At 36.3% G+C, this 13,376-nt stretch overlaps 1 protein-coding gene across 11 annotated transcripts in view; it reads left to right on the top strand.

The window, feature by feature from the left end:
- The window catches only part of kiaa1109 (KIAA1109 ortholog), an 89,455-nt gene that overhangs the window by 30,178 nt on the left and 45,901 nt on the right, over window positions 1-13,376 (top strand). For all 11 annotated transcript variants that reach the window (XM_067385768.1, XM_067385770.1, XM_067385774.1 and 8 more), the window contains exons 25-42: window positions 1,966-2,246; window positions 2,340-2,584; window positions 2,668-2,863; window positions 4,353-5,148; window positions 6,119-6,189; window positions 6,281-6,454; window positions 6,945-7,065; window positions 7,148-7,294; window positions 7,383-7,504; window positions 8,155-8,339; window positions 8,630-8,851; window positions 8,936-9,147; window positions 9,258-9,409; window positions 10,528-10,678; window positions 10,808-10,960; window positions 11,853-12,093; window positions 12,178-12,323; window positions 12,412-12,637. In XM_067385768.1, coding sequence (XP_067241869.1) covers window positions 1,966-2,246; window positions 2,340-2,584; window positions 2,668-2,863; window positions 4,353-5,148; window positions 6,119-6,189; window positions 6,281-6,454; window positions 6,945-7,065; window positions 7,148-7,294; window positions 7,383-7,504; window positions 8,155-8,339; window positions 8,630-8,851; window positions 8,936-9,147; window positions 9,258-9,409; window positions 10,528-10,678; window positions 10,808-10,960; window positions 11,853-12,093; window positions 12,178-12,323; window positions 12,412-12,637 — 3,841 coding nt within the window. The remainder of the gene's footprint in view (window positions 1-1,965; window positions 2,247-2,339; window positions 2,585-2,667; window positions 2,864-4,352; window positions 5,149-6,118; window positions 6,190-6,280; window positions 6,455-6,944; window positions 7,066-7,147; window positions 7,295-7,382; window positions 7,505-8,154; window positions 8,340-8,629; window positions 8,852-8,935; window positions 9,148-9,257; window positions 9,410-10,527; window positions 10,679-10,807; window positions 10,961-11,852; window positions 12,094-12,177; window positions 12,324-12,411; window positions 12,638-13,376) is intronic.

A 13,376-nucleotide genomic window follows, 5' to 3' on the forward strand; every position in this document is an offset into this window, starting at 1 on the left:
TTGTCTGTCCGTCAGGCCATCTGATCATTCTGATTGGCTGTTCAGATACTGCCACCTGCTGGTACAGAAAGGCATTTCATCTCACGCAGGCGCAGAACTGACATGCTGCTTGGCCGTCGGCTGTTTAGCGTTGATTTGGTGTGTCAGGCCAACTTTTGACTAGACTTGTGCCAATATTCGGTAATGCGATAAATCGTGATAATGAATATGCACGATATTGTAATCGTCGGCACTTCAGAATACCGTAAATAATAATTTATTACCAATTATTAATTTTTTATAAGGCAATTAAGAATACTTTACCCATCAATCGTATAAAATGCACAACACCGCTGTATTCTGCATCAAAAGAACACGCGCTCAGATGTAAACAATCCCAACGTGCACGAGAAGCACATGACTGAACGAGTGAAGGAGACGCGCTGAATGAAAGTGCGCGTTCACTCTCTGACAGCAGAGGGCGCTGATGGAACAGCAGTGTGCAGCAGTTACCACGGAAACCGTGCAAACAAAGTAACTGCGCTAGTGAAGTTTTTAAAATGCTTCAAACAGCCATTCATTGTTTTGTAATCTCAGTGTTGTTCATCACAGCACCAAATACTGAATACTTAAAAAAGACTTAAAAGGATATTTATTTTCAAACCTAAACATTTTTATATTTTAATCTGGACTACAACATGCCCTAATGATTAGAAATGTTCTGATTTTTTGTTATTGTTCAGTAAAACTTTGAAAACATACAGCTTTATTAGTTAACATGTTAATTCATTATCACTAAACTGACAATAAAAATACTTATAAAGTATTAATTATTATTAATTAATGTTAATTTCTTAGTTACTGTTTAATAACATTACTAAAATCAAAATAACTTATTTAATGGACCTGAGATAAAACTAACAATGATCAGTTGTGTTTCTAAACTAACATTAACAAAAAATAACACTTTCTGTAACAAATGTAGCTATTGCTCAATCTTAGTTAATGCATTAAATAGAGTAAAGTGTTATCTGTTGTTCTTTATAGCCTAATTCTTTTGCATTTTAATCTGTTTGAAAATTTCAGTCAGAGTTGTTTTTGTTTTATTACAAAAAGAGTTCTTAAACCTGTTAAACTATGACAAAAATGGTTTTGCAACTTATTTTAATATCGTGATAATACCGTATACCGTGATAAAAGCTTCATCAATTAATCGCAACATGAAAATTTGATACCGTCACATGCCTACTTTGGACACAGATGCTTCCGACGTGAGCCAACCCCACAGTCTGCTTTCGTCGCCACCAGTTCGTCGGCTTGGTGTGTTCTGGCCTTTAATCACCTCTGATTGGGCACTGTGTTCACACACTCAACAGATATGTCTGTGATTGGCTACAATGATCAGCACTTCATTTGACGCTCTTCACTTAGCGCTTACACAGAAGCGTTTGAAAGCAGGTGTCTATCAGCGGATCCCTAATATATCTGCTGATATACAGATCCGTTGATATCCCGTGTATCTTGTCTAAGCGCTCGGTGGAGAGCGTCACAGATATAGTCTATGTACAACATGTTTTTGAAGTGTTGTAGCCAATCACAGACATATCTGTTGAGCGTGTGAACGTAATGGCCAATCAGAAGTGTTTAAGAAAATGCTAGGGGAAAATTTTTAAAATTTCAGTACTTTTGGTATTTTCAGTACTTTTCACAACCCTAGCTCACCAGGCTGCATTTATTTAATCAAAAATACAGTAAAAGCAGTCATATTGTGAAAAATTATTGCAATTTAATGTGTTTTTTTTATTTAAATATATTTTAAAATGTAATTTATTCCTGTCACCTATGATGCAAAAACATTGATAAAAATAACCATTATTATTAATTTAGAACCAATAATAATTGATCATAATTGAGCACCAAATCAGCAGATATTAATTATTCCAAACTTTTGACCAGTAGTGCATGTGCTGTATTTATGCCCATCAGACCGGAGCCTTGCGGTTGGCCACATGTAATCTGCACACGGCTGCTGTTGGCGAAGGCATCAGTGCCGTTCTGCAAGACGTAGTGATCGCTCAGTTCATCGAGCAACAGGAAGTTGCACGGCTTGGCCTTCCTCCTCCCCTCCTTCGGCGTTCTCATTGGCTTGAAGCCGGTTCGGTGACCTTTAACCTCATGACAGCTGATGTGGCTTTAGCTGCTGACCATCCAGCCAAATATGAGGTCCAGAGGCAGTTCCTGGAGCTTCATGACATGAAAACAAAAAGGTTCATGCATATCTTTTATTATATTTTGTCTGTTGCTTAATGTGCTGGCAAATGTATTTACCATATCGTTATGTGTGTTCATGTGTGTTTTAGACTTTGCTTCCTTTGGCCAGAGGAGAAATTTAAGCGAAGCCGGAACCGCTGTGGATGTCTTGGTGGATGTCGTTTTTTCGGCGGCTCCATTGGTGGTCTGGACTTCTTCCGATTGGAGGAAATCACACCCTCATCAAGCTCCGCTTTCTCCAGCGTCAGTGCAGATATTGACATGTCCTATGGCCAGTCATTATTACATCCAGGAGAATGGATCATCACTAAGGAAATTCCTAAACTCCCTGATGGTATATTATATTTGGTTTTGTGTGGCTATCGTGATTGCGACTGGGTATCATGTATTATACTCATTTTATTGGTTTACTTACAGCTAAAGGTGTCGCTATACGGAGAGATGTGTGTTCTCCTGCTCCGATGGTGGACTTGGAGAGACGTGGCCAGCACCTTAGTCTTCACGTACCTCAGCGCTCGCACAGCTCTGCCTCTTCCTCAGAGGAAAACTCTTCCTCCAGTGCTGCCCTGCCTCTGTTAGCTGGAGAACGAGAGAGTCCCTCCCCTTCTGTAGAGTGAGTCAGACACGTGTGCTCCTGTGTCTTTTAAAACACTAGTTTCGTAACATATTTTTATCTCAATTGTGAGTTTATGTCTTGAAATTGGAACTTTGTATTTTTTTTATTCCTTATTTTAAACTTTATCTTACTTTTTTATCATGAGGTGGAAATGGGCTCATATAAGCTCCTTTTGTCATATGATCAATCAATCATTAAATACACTACCGTTCAAATTTTGGGATCAGTTTTTTTAGTTATACTTTTAAAAGAAGCTGTCTTATGCTCACCAAGGCTGAATTTATTTGATCAAACATACAGTAGGACGATAATATTGTGAAATATTATTACAATTTAAAAATAGTTGTTTTTTTCTATTTTAATATATTTAAAATGTGATTTATTCCTGTGATGGCAAAACTGTCCTGAAATTCTTGACTTTTTTTTTAAGGATTCTTTGAATGGAAAGTTCAAAAGAAGAGAATTTCATTTATTGTTTTGTAACATTATAAATGACTTTACTATAGAAGCTTTTTCTTGCAATTGTGAGATATAAAGTAGCAATTGCGAGTTATAAAGTCAGAATTGCATCCATTAATGTACTAAAAACATATTTAAATCAGTTCATGTGAGTACAGTGGTTCAATATTAATATTATAAAGCGAAAATAATATTTTTTGTGAGCCAAAAAAACAAAATAACGACCCATATAGTGATGGCCGATTTCAAAACACTGCTTCATGAAGCTAAATTATATTATTTTCATTTTTGGGTGAACTAACCCTTTAATATCTCACAATTCTGACTTTATATCTCGCAATTCTGACTTTATATCTCGCAGTTCTGACTTTATATCACACAATTCTGACTTTATAACTCACAATTCTGACTTTAAATCACACAATTCTAACTTCATAACTCGCAATTCTGACTTTATAACTCGCAATTCTGACTTTATAACTCGCAATTCTGACTTTATATCTCACAATTTCTGCTTTATAACTTGAAATTTCAAGTTAAAGTCTCACAATTGCGAGGAAAAAAAAGTCAGAATTGTGAGATAAAAAGTCGCTATTACCTTATTTATTTATTTATTTATTTATTTTATTTAGTGCTGGAAACAAGCTTCACTGCTAGTTTTGATAAATTTAATGTTGCTTTGCAGAGCAAAATTATTCATTTCTTTTAAAAAGTCAACCTTTTGACTGGTAGTGTACTCTGATTTAAGTCTCACAAATTATGCTAACAGCTGATGAAATTTTTATGCTAATAACCGATGATTGATCAGTTCATGTCTGATTTAATGAGTCTTGTAGACTGACTCACTAAAAAAAAACACTTCATAAGAATTCCTTTCTCATCTCCTTTTAGCTCAAACCTCAAGCTTAAAGTGCAAGCTTAAACCTTTTTTTTTAGAAATAGAACTGGCTCTGAATGTGAACAGGTTCTCAGTTCCCAACACTACATTTTTGTTTGTATGTCTGTTTTACTGTGTGTGTTTTTTCAGGTTAATGAATGTAACCACTGACGGTCCAATCCCTGAGGGTCCACCCTTACGCTCTCCACTCCGCTCACCTTTAAAGCGTCAGTCCTCTGTCCAGTCAGCTCGCCTTGGGAGCACCAAGAGCCTATCGGCTGCCGTCTTCGCAGAGAAAGCCACGCCTCCTACTGGTGTGCAGTTTAGCAGCGAAGTTTCCCGTAGTGACGAGAACGTTCTAGACTCTCCAAGGCAGCGAAGAAGCTACGGATCATTTCCTTTCACTCCGTCAGCTGATTCTAGCACATTCCATCAGTACCGCTCTGTTGACTCCTCCATGTCTGTGGCTGATAGTGAAGCGTACTTCAGTGCCAATGAGGAGTTTGAGCCAATCAGTAGCGATGAAGGTCCAGGTACCTATCCAGGGAGGAAACGTAGACGAAGACAACAGGGTCAGCCCCACACAGAACACAGCCGCACCTCCATATACCACAGTGTGGAAGGACCTTTGTCAATCGCTGAGACACGCCCGCTTCCGATGCCTAGCCACACCTCCCAAGCTTCATTTGTATCTGCACTTGGATTGGAGGAGGAGGGATCTGTTGAAACGGAGAAGGCGGAACCTGGACTCCTGACAGCACAGCCGCATTTAATGGCTTGTTACCAAACTTACCTTGCACATTATCATGTTTCAAACTGGGCTGTTAAGCAGCCAACCAATAAGAGAACATCTAAGTCATCACTGCATCGCCCACTTGACCTTGACACGCCTACAAGTGAGGAGAGCTCCGCCTCCTTTGACCAGTTGTCCATCCCGTCTTTTAAGGTAATTTTTTTTTTCCTTCATTGTAAAATATTATGGTAACACTTTATAATAAGGTTTCATTAGTTAACATTAGTTAATGTATTAATTATCATGAATAACAATGAACATAACATTTCAGTATTTATTCATCTTTGTTAATGTTAGTTATTCAAAATAGTCTTTCATTGTTTGTTCACGTTAGTTCACAGTGCATTCATGTTAACAAACACAAATTTTGATTTTAATAATGTATTAGTTAATGTTGAAATTAACATTATTTAGATTAATAAATGCTGTAGAAGTATTGTTCATTCTTAATTCATGTTAATTAAAGTAGTTAACTTTTGAAACCTTATTGTAAAGTGTCACCAATATTATTTATGCAGTGAATCCGAAGTAGGTGAATTTTTTGAAGAAATGTCTAGGTCATATTTCACCACCAATATCGAAAAAAATAAAGAAATTGCATGAATAAAATAATTATATTTGTATTTTCTGACAATTAAGCAACCCTTCCCAAATTAATAGTTATTTATGAATATATTTAATTATATATTAAATATAAATGTTTAAAGAAATGAAGCACTGTTCTTAAATTAATATATAAATTTATTTTTCTGTGTATATAAATTGTAAATTATATAAAATTATTTTTATCATATTAATATATTAAAAGTACTTTAAAATATTTTATGTGATGTTATTGTCATGAATAATAATTATTAATAATATGAAACAATAATTCATCCATTGTTTCATTAGCTTGAATTAATTTTAATAGTAATTAGTGATTAATATTAATTCTAATTTAAATATAAATATTTAAATATGTTACAGCATGTTCATTAAATGAATAGTATGTAATATAATTATTAAATAATACAATTAATTGTCTTTATGCAAAGAGTAACTTTTGTGTAAAAGTGTAAGCATGTAGTAGTTTGTTTATTTATTATATGTTGTTAATAATTGTATTTGTGTCCTTTTATAGATGGTGAAGGGCGGTTTGTCTGCCAGCTCTCTATTGGACAGAGGAGTTCAGCTTATGGGTGATATAAATAGGTAACACGAGACATCATATCAAATCAACAGTGGTTGTTTCGTATCATGCAGCATAATTACAAGCATGCATTTTGTGTTTATGTATCTGCAGCACACCATACACACCCCTTGACAAGCGGGCGATGGACAACACTGATGAGGACACAGTGACAGAGGACTGGACCGTTGACCAGCCTCTTGCCCAGACGAGAACCACAGCCATCGTAGAGGTCAAAGGGGCGGTCAATGTGGTCCTGACTCCTTTAGTAGCTGAAGCACTGGACAGGTCAGCAGATCTAACTAACATCACCCACCTTGTGCTTAAAGACCCCATGACACCAAAATTGTGTTTTTTAGTTCTGTCTGATATTTTGATAATAATATATAACCAAAGAGAGAGACTGCATTTTTCTAAACGACAAATTAGTCAGTATTATCATGAATAGTTTGGCTGAAATACATTTTGTTTTGTTTTAGTTTTTGTTATTTAAATGCCTTTGAATGAAAATTGATGAGAATACAGATTTCTGTCTGAGCAAATGCTGTCTACAATGAGAATGTCCCTTCTCCTAATACCACCAGCATCTGACTAGCATCCAAATCATGGCTGTGCTATGCCTAAAGCCTATTGACTATTTAGGAAAGGAACAACCAAGCCCTTCAGTATGTTTTTGCTCACATAGGAAATAACTCACAGGAAAGAAAAATGTTCTCGTAAAGCGATTTAATGGGGTCTGCCACAGTGTTTGTGAAATCCTCTTTGTTGTTATTTCCAGGTACATTGAATCCATGGTTCACTTTGCTAGTATTCGCCACCCCGCATCAATCCTGGATGACCTGCATGGGAAAGTGCTTAATGAAGTGTATCAGATCAGCAAATCCACTGTCTCTGAGTCTGTAAGTGATCAATACCAACAAAAAGAGACGTGACAGCACACTTAGTCCTTAACGTGATCATGATGAATGTTGCGTTTTCCAGAGCACAGCGAAAGCGGAGCACAAAATATCAAAGACAGAGGGAACCACTCCTGGGTCTCTGAGCACACCGCATGGACAAACTGATCTGTCAATCAAACCTGACAATGTGAAGATAAAGGGTTTGCAGGCTAATGTCACTGTCCCAAAGGTACCTGTTTGTGTATGTGTGTGTATGAAAGAGAGAAAGCTTGTGATGTAAAGATGGTAGAAGTAAATATGTGCATGTTTGTTTGCAGGTGAATCTCTGTGTACTTCAAGCATCCGTAGAAGAAGGTTCACCCTCCAATAAGAGTGTCATACATGTCTCTCTCGTGTCCTTGTGTTTTGACCGGATTGCTACTCAGCTGCGCATGAATAGGTAACTGCAACTGTCTGTCCAAATATCATATATTTATATTACTATCTTTATGTATATGTATATTCTCAATAATGATTTTTGATACATATTGATACTGAAACATCTGAACCGCTTCCAATACTCATTTTCCGCAGAATAAATACACAATACCTGCTTCGCTTTCTCGCACAAACCCGCCTCCCCTCACTCACTCATTTAATTTGCTCCGGATGAATATTGTTGGTGTTACAGGGCATGAATTTTGGCGTGTGACTGCATGTATTGCGCATATTTTCTTATTCCCGCAGATATGTGCTCACACCCAAACTGCGCACACATAAAGCTGCCTCTCAGTACTAAACTGAGTTCTTTTTTTACTGCTTATTGCGCTTAAATAGTCAAATACACACGAAATAATGCTAGAATGCTGGTCTTGCCGGATATTCAAATAAACAGAGTCAATTATGTTTTAAGTGAGCATAAACAGTTGAGAAAGAAAATGCATGTGTAACAGTATAATGGATCTGTGCATCAGGTCTTAAAGTGACAGCAGCCTATTATATCTGCTGCCGAATTTTTTATATAATATATAAATATAAATATAAATATATATATATATATACACATTTTGACAGTTTGTACTGCTCTGACTGTTAATGTTTGATATGTAGAGGTATTGTGGAGGAAACAGAAAAGCCCTCTGCTATGATGGAGAAGTACTCGTCTGCGTCTAAGATGGCACCTCAGTCCAGCGGCTCTCTCCGCTCTAATGCTGGGATCGAGAAAGGCAAGGAGATCGCAGCCAGACTCAACATACACCGCATACACAGCCAACTCCGTGGCTTGGACTCATCAGGTACACATGCTCAAATTTATATTCATATGTATATTTATTACACGCTTCTTGAGAATACTCTGATTGGTCAGTTGCTGCATTCTGCAGTCAAATATTTTTGTATGATAGCATAATTGCCTCTCCTATTGCATTGACTTACTGTGTTATTAGAATTTATTCTAATAATAATTAAACAAATTAGTCTGCATTATCATTAATAATTTATGACAGAAATACATTTGTTTTTGTTGTGTTTTGTTTATTGAATGCCTCTTGGAATTGTAATTATTCCATATTTATGTTTTTAACAGACCTCGGAGCTTGTGCCATCACTGCCATTCCATTTAAGAAGTCCAAAGTTCTCTTCAGTTTGGAGGAAACTGATGACTTTGTTTTAGTGGATGAGACTGAGCCCTCCATCTCCACTGAGCACGTCCCAGAACACACCCCTGACCACGCTCGCTCTGGGGCCAGTCCTGAGAAATGGGGTTGGATTATGTTTGAGTGTGGAATTGAGAACCTCACTGTCAAAGGTACACAGATACACATGTGAATTTCAGCTGTCGTTAAACATTTGTATTTCAGGCGTAAGAAATGAATTTCTGGCTCTTTCTCAGGTGGGCGGCAGTCAGGAGCCGTGCTCTACAGTGCTTTTGGGGTGATGGGTGAGGCCGACAACGGCGTCAGGCATGGAGTTTCAAAATCAAACGGTTCTAGTGGTTCTCAGACAGGAAGTGGCTACAGCACGGATGTATCTGATGATAACCTGCCCAATGATGCACAGAGCCCAGCCTCTGAACCCAACAACAATTCAGACTCTGATGAACAGGTTCTCATATGTTGTTGTTCATGTATAGTTAATGGCCATTTAAGATCTTGTAAGTTTTCCATGGGTCTTTCTTTCTCACATTATTTGCCACTCCATGTTTGTCTGTGCAGGATGAGGGAGTGGAGTCAGATGATCTGAAAAAGGACCTGCCCCTCTTGCCTCCTCCTCCTGACTCCAGCAGTATGAAGCTGACTATAAAGGAGATCTGGTTCAGCTTTGCTGCGCCAACCAACATTCGATCTCACACTCCAGCCATGTCTAGGTACACACATAAATGATAAATAAAATAAGAATTCTCTCTCTCTCTCTCTCTCTCTCTCTCTCTCTCTCTCTCTCTCTCTCTCTCTCTCTCTCTCTCTCTCTCTCTCTCTCTCTCTCTCTCTCTCTCTCTCTCTCTCTCTCTCTCTCTCTCTATATATATATATATATATATATATATATATATATATATATATATATATATATATATATATATATATATATATATATATATATATATATATATATATATATATATATATATATATATATATATATATATATATATATATATATATATATATATATATATATGTGTGTGTGTGTGTGTAATATATACATATATATATATATATATATATATATATATATATATATATATATATATATATATATATATATATATATATATATATATACATATATATACAGCTATGGAAAAAATTAAGAGACCACTCCAAGTTCAGAAATCAATGTTAAGTGGTCTCTTAATTTTTTCCATAGCTGTATATATAATATATAAATAAATATAAATTTACATACAATTTACATATATAATATACAACACACACACACAAACACGTATATGTGTGTGTGTGTATATATATATATATATAATATATATAATTTTTTTTTTTTCTCCAGATATAAGTAATATAATATGATAATAATCGTAAACTAAACACAGGCGCAAGTCATTGACAGGAAGACTGAATGACCTCTTCTGTAAAAATGGTCATTTGGGTAGGTTTATTGGCTGATATAATCTCAAAAGGGCTAATTATATTAACGTATTAGTAGATGTTTTGAGACAATGCCTATTAAATATACATGTATACAGTGGTGGAAATGGGGACTCCTAGTTGAGGACATTTTATGTAGAAAATCCTACTATATTTATGCATGAAATTTGCATAGGGCTTATGTGGATAAAAGCTGGAAATCCTCTCCATTTTGAACTGGAACTCCATCCCCCTAGAAATTCACTCCCTGGACTCCAGGCCCCCTCATTTCCAGCCCTGAGTGTATATTTGGCTGCTAAGTCTTTAATTTGATTCACAGGAAATCATGGATCAGTATTTGAATGGCTAATGAGGTCTATGTTGTTGAATGTGTCTGCAGGCAGCTGAATCTCTTGAGTACTGCGACCCCTGCAGTCGGTGCGTGGTTGGTTCCCATTGACCAGCTGAAATCGTCATTGCAGAAACTTGAAATGGAGGCCACACTGCGTGTGTGTGCGGTCATGGGCTGCATAATGACTGAGGCCCTGGAGGTCAGACTTGTTAATACTTACACTGTTAGACACCCCTGTAATACAATGTAATTCAGCAGAGTTGTAGACCTAACTGTTTCATAACTGGCCTAATTTATGTGCATGTTTATGTGTGCTTCATTCCAACAGAAAAAGAGTATTCACATTCCGTTTCGCAGCAAGTATAACCGTGTTACAAAGCGAGCCCGATATCTTCACGAGAACCCGTCCTGCTTACTGTGCAATATTCTACATCGCTACCTGCAGCAGGCTGATTACAGTATTATAGAAGAGGCCACCATGGTAAGTCTTTATGCTTGCAGAGCACACATTTGCATATGTATTACATGTTCTAATACTACTGCATTGTTGCATTCTTAATTCTGATTTGTTGATGCTCATTCCAAAGCTTCCAGGTTCATTGACTACTGTAAAATCTGAAATTACTTCACCGTGTTCTTTCAGATTGTACTAGCAATGGTTTGTTTTTGAGCAAGATAATATTAAAAATGCATTTCTAAAAATACATAAATCCCATAATTTACTCACCCTCAAGCCATCCTAGGTGTATATGACTTTCTTCTTTCAGTCAAACACAATCTGAGTTATATTAAAATATATTCTGGCTCTTCCAAGCTTTATAATGGGAGTGAGTAGTTACCGTGATTTTGAAGCCCAAAAAAGCACATCCATCCATAATAAAAGTAATCCATACGACTCCAGTGGGTTAATAAAGGCCTTCTGAAGCGAAGCGATGCGTTTTTGTAAGAGAAAAATCCATATTTATACTTTATAAACTAGAATCATTGGCTTCCGTATGCGAGTCGATTCCGGCGAAAGAGTGAAATTTGACCTGATGCATGAAGTTATAAATGAAGTTATAAATATGGATATATTTCTAACAAAATGCATCACTTCTCTTAACTTAAGAAGGCCTTTATTAACCCCCTGGAGCCGTATAGATTACTTTTATGATGAATGCACTTTTTTGGGCTTCAAAATCACGGTTACTATTCACCCCCGTTATAAAGCTTGGAAGAGCCAGAATATTTTTTTATATAACTCCGATTGTGTTTGACAGAAAGAAGAAAGTTATATACACCTTTTGTGCGAACTAACCCTTAAAGCAGAATAATTTATTTTGTTAATTATTCCTTGCTAATCTTTTATTACGTATTTATCTTTATCTTTTTAGAACGATGGACTGCCTGCTCTGGTCACCCTGAGGAAAGGTATGGTGGCACTTGCACGTCAGTGGATGAAATTCATCGTTGTCACTCAGGGCTTTAAGGCAGTTGGTTTGCCACGACCCAATCAACTTCCTAAGCCCAAAGAGCCAGACCCCATCGAGCCAGATCAGATACAGGGGCCGGATAGTGGTGCTGCCTTGCAGAGTGACACCAGCGCTGATGGAGCCGAGTTTGAGTTTGATGCGGGTAATTATATTAAATCTAAAATCCTATATACCTTTTATTCAACATTATACTTTATCTACATTTTGTTATTTATGTGCATTTAAGGCACCGTAAGTGAACACACAATGCTGTTAGAGGGAGTATGTAGTCGTCCTGCTCCTACCGGTAACTCTGCCCCTGTGACTGGTGTCGAGATCATGAGAAAGCTGTCCAAATCTCACACACACAACGAATCTGCACTCAGGATCAAGGTTTGTGTGGGTCTAGTTTGTGTTGGTACTGTGTATAAGTGGATGATAAATCTTGTTCTAAAGCTGGAAGCGAAATGCTTTTTTTTAGGGTTCCCATCCTTACCAGTCCCTGAGCTACACGAGTGGAGATACAGCAGCTGATTCTCCCGCTCACGTCAGTCGGACAGGGCTGCAGTCCGGTCATAGCCCTAGGAAAGAATCTTTGCTGAGTTATTTGACAGGAAGCATCCACAGTCTGCACAACCTGCTAGAAGCAACGCCCCATCGAGCAAACGAACAAACTGCAGCCAAGAGCACTTCCCTGACACGTACAGGTACATGATTTTCTTCATTCGGAGTTTGCTTTTTGCAGTCCAATATTAGATGGGTGAAAATGTGAACTAGGAAGATGAATGCATTTTCTTGATATATGGTGTTTCCTGTGAGAGTGATATTAGGTTACTATAACCTAATTTTGTTTGAATTTTTGTACTATTTTTCTGCCTAGAAAGTGTCTGTCAGATACTATAAAAGTACAGAGAAACCAAACTGGGAAACGTAAATTTAGGCTTAATACCCTTTTAATGAACATTATGAAAAATGGGTATTTTTTCCAAATATTACATTTAACAGTGTTACTGTAATAAATTGCAATAAAATGTTATCAATTATTAGTGTTATTAAAAAAGTGAGCGTTAGATGATGGCAAAGGTAATCTAGATGTTAAAATAGGGGAAATGAGCATGCAGAATTAAATATCCAATATCTGATACCAGTTGGGCACTTGCCCCAACATATATATATATATTAGTGCAATATAATATATATAATATTATTTATATATATATATATAGAGATATAGATATATAGATATAGATATAGATATATATATATATATATATATATATATATATATATATATATATATATATATATAGATAGATATAGATATAGATATAGATATAGATAGATATAGATATAGATATAGATATAGATATAGATATATATATATATATATATATATATATATATATATATATATAGATATAGATATAGATATAGATAGAGATATAT

The sequence above is a fragment of the Chanodichthys erythropterus genome, chromosome 5, assembly GCF_024489055.1.
Source record: "Chanodichthys erythropterus isolate Z2021 chromosome 5, ASM2448905v1, whole genome shotgun sequence".
Lineage (NCBI taxonomy): Eukaryota > Metazoa > Chordata > Actinopteri > Cypriniformes > Xenocyprididae > Chanodichthys > Chanodichthys erythropterus.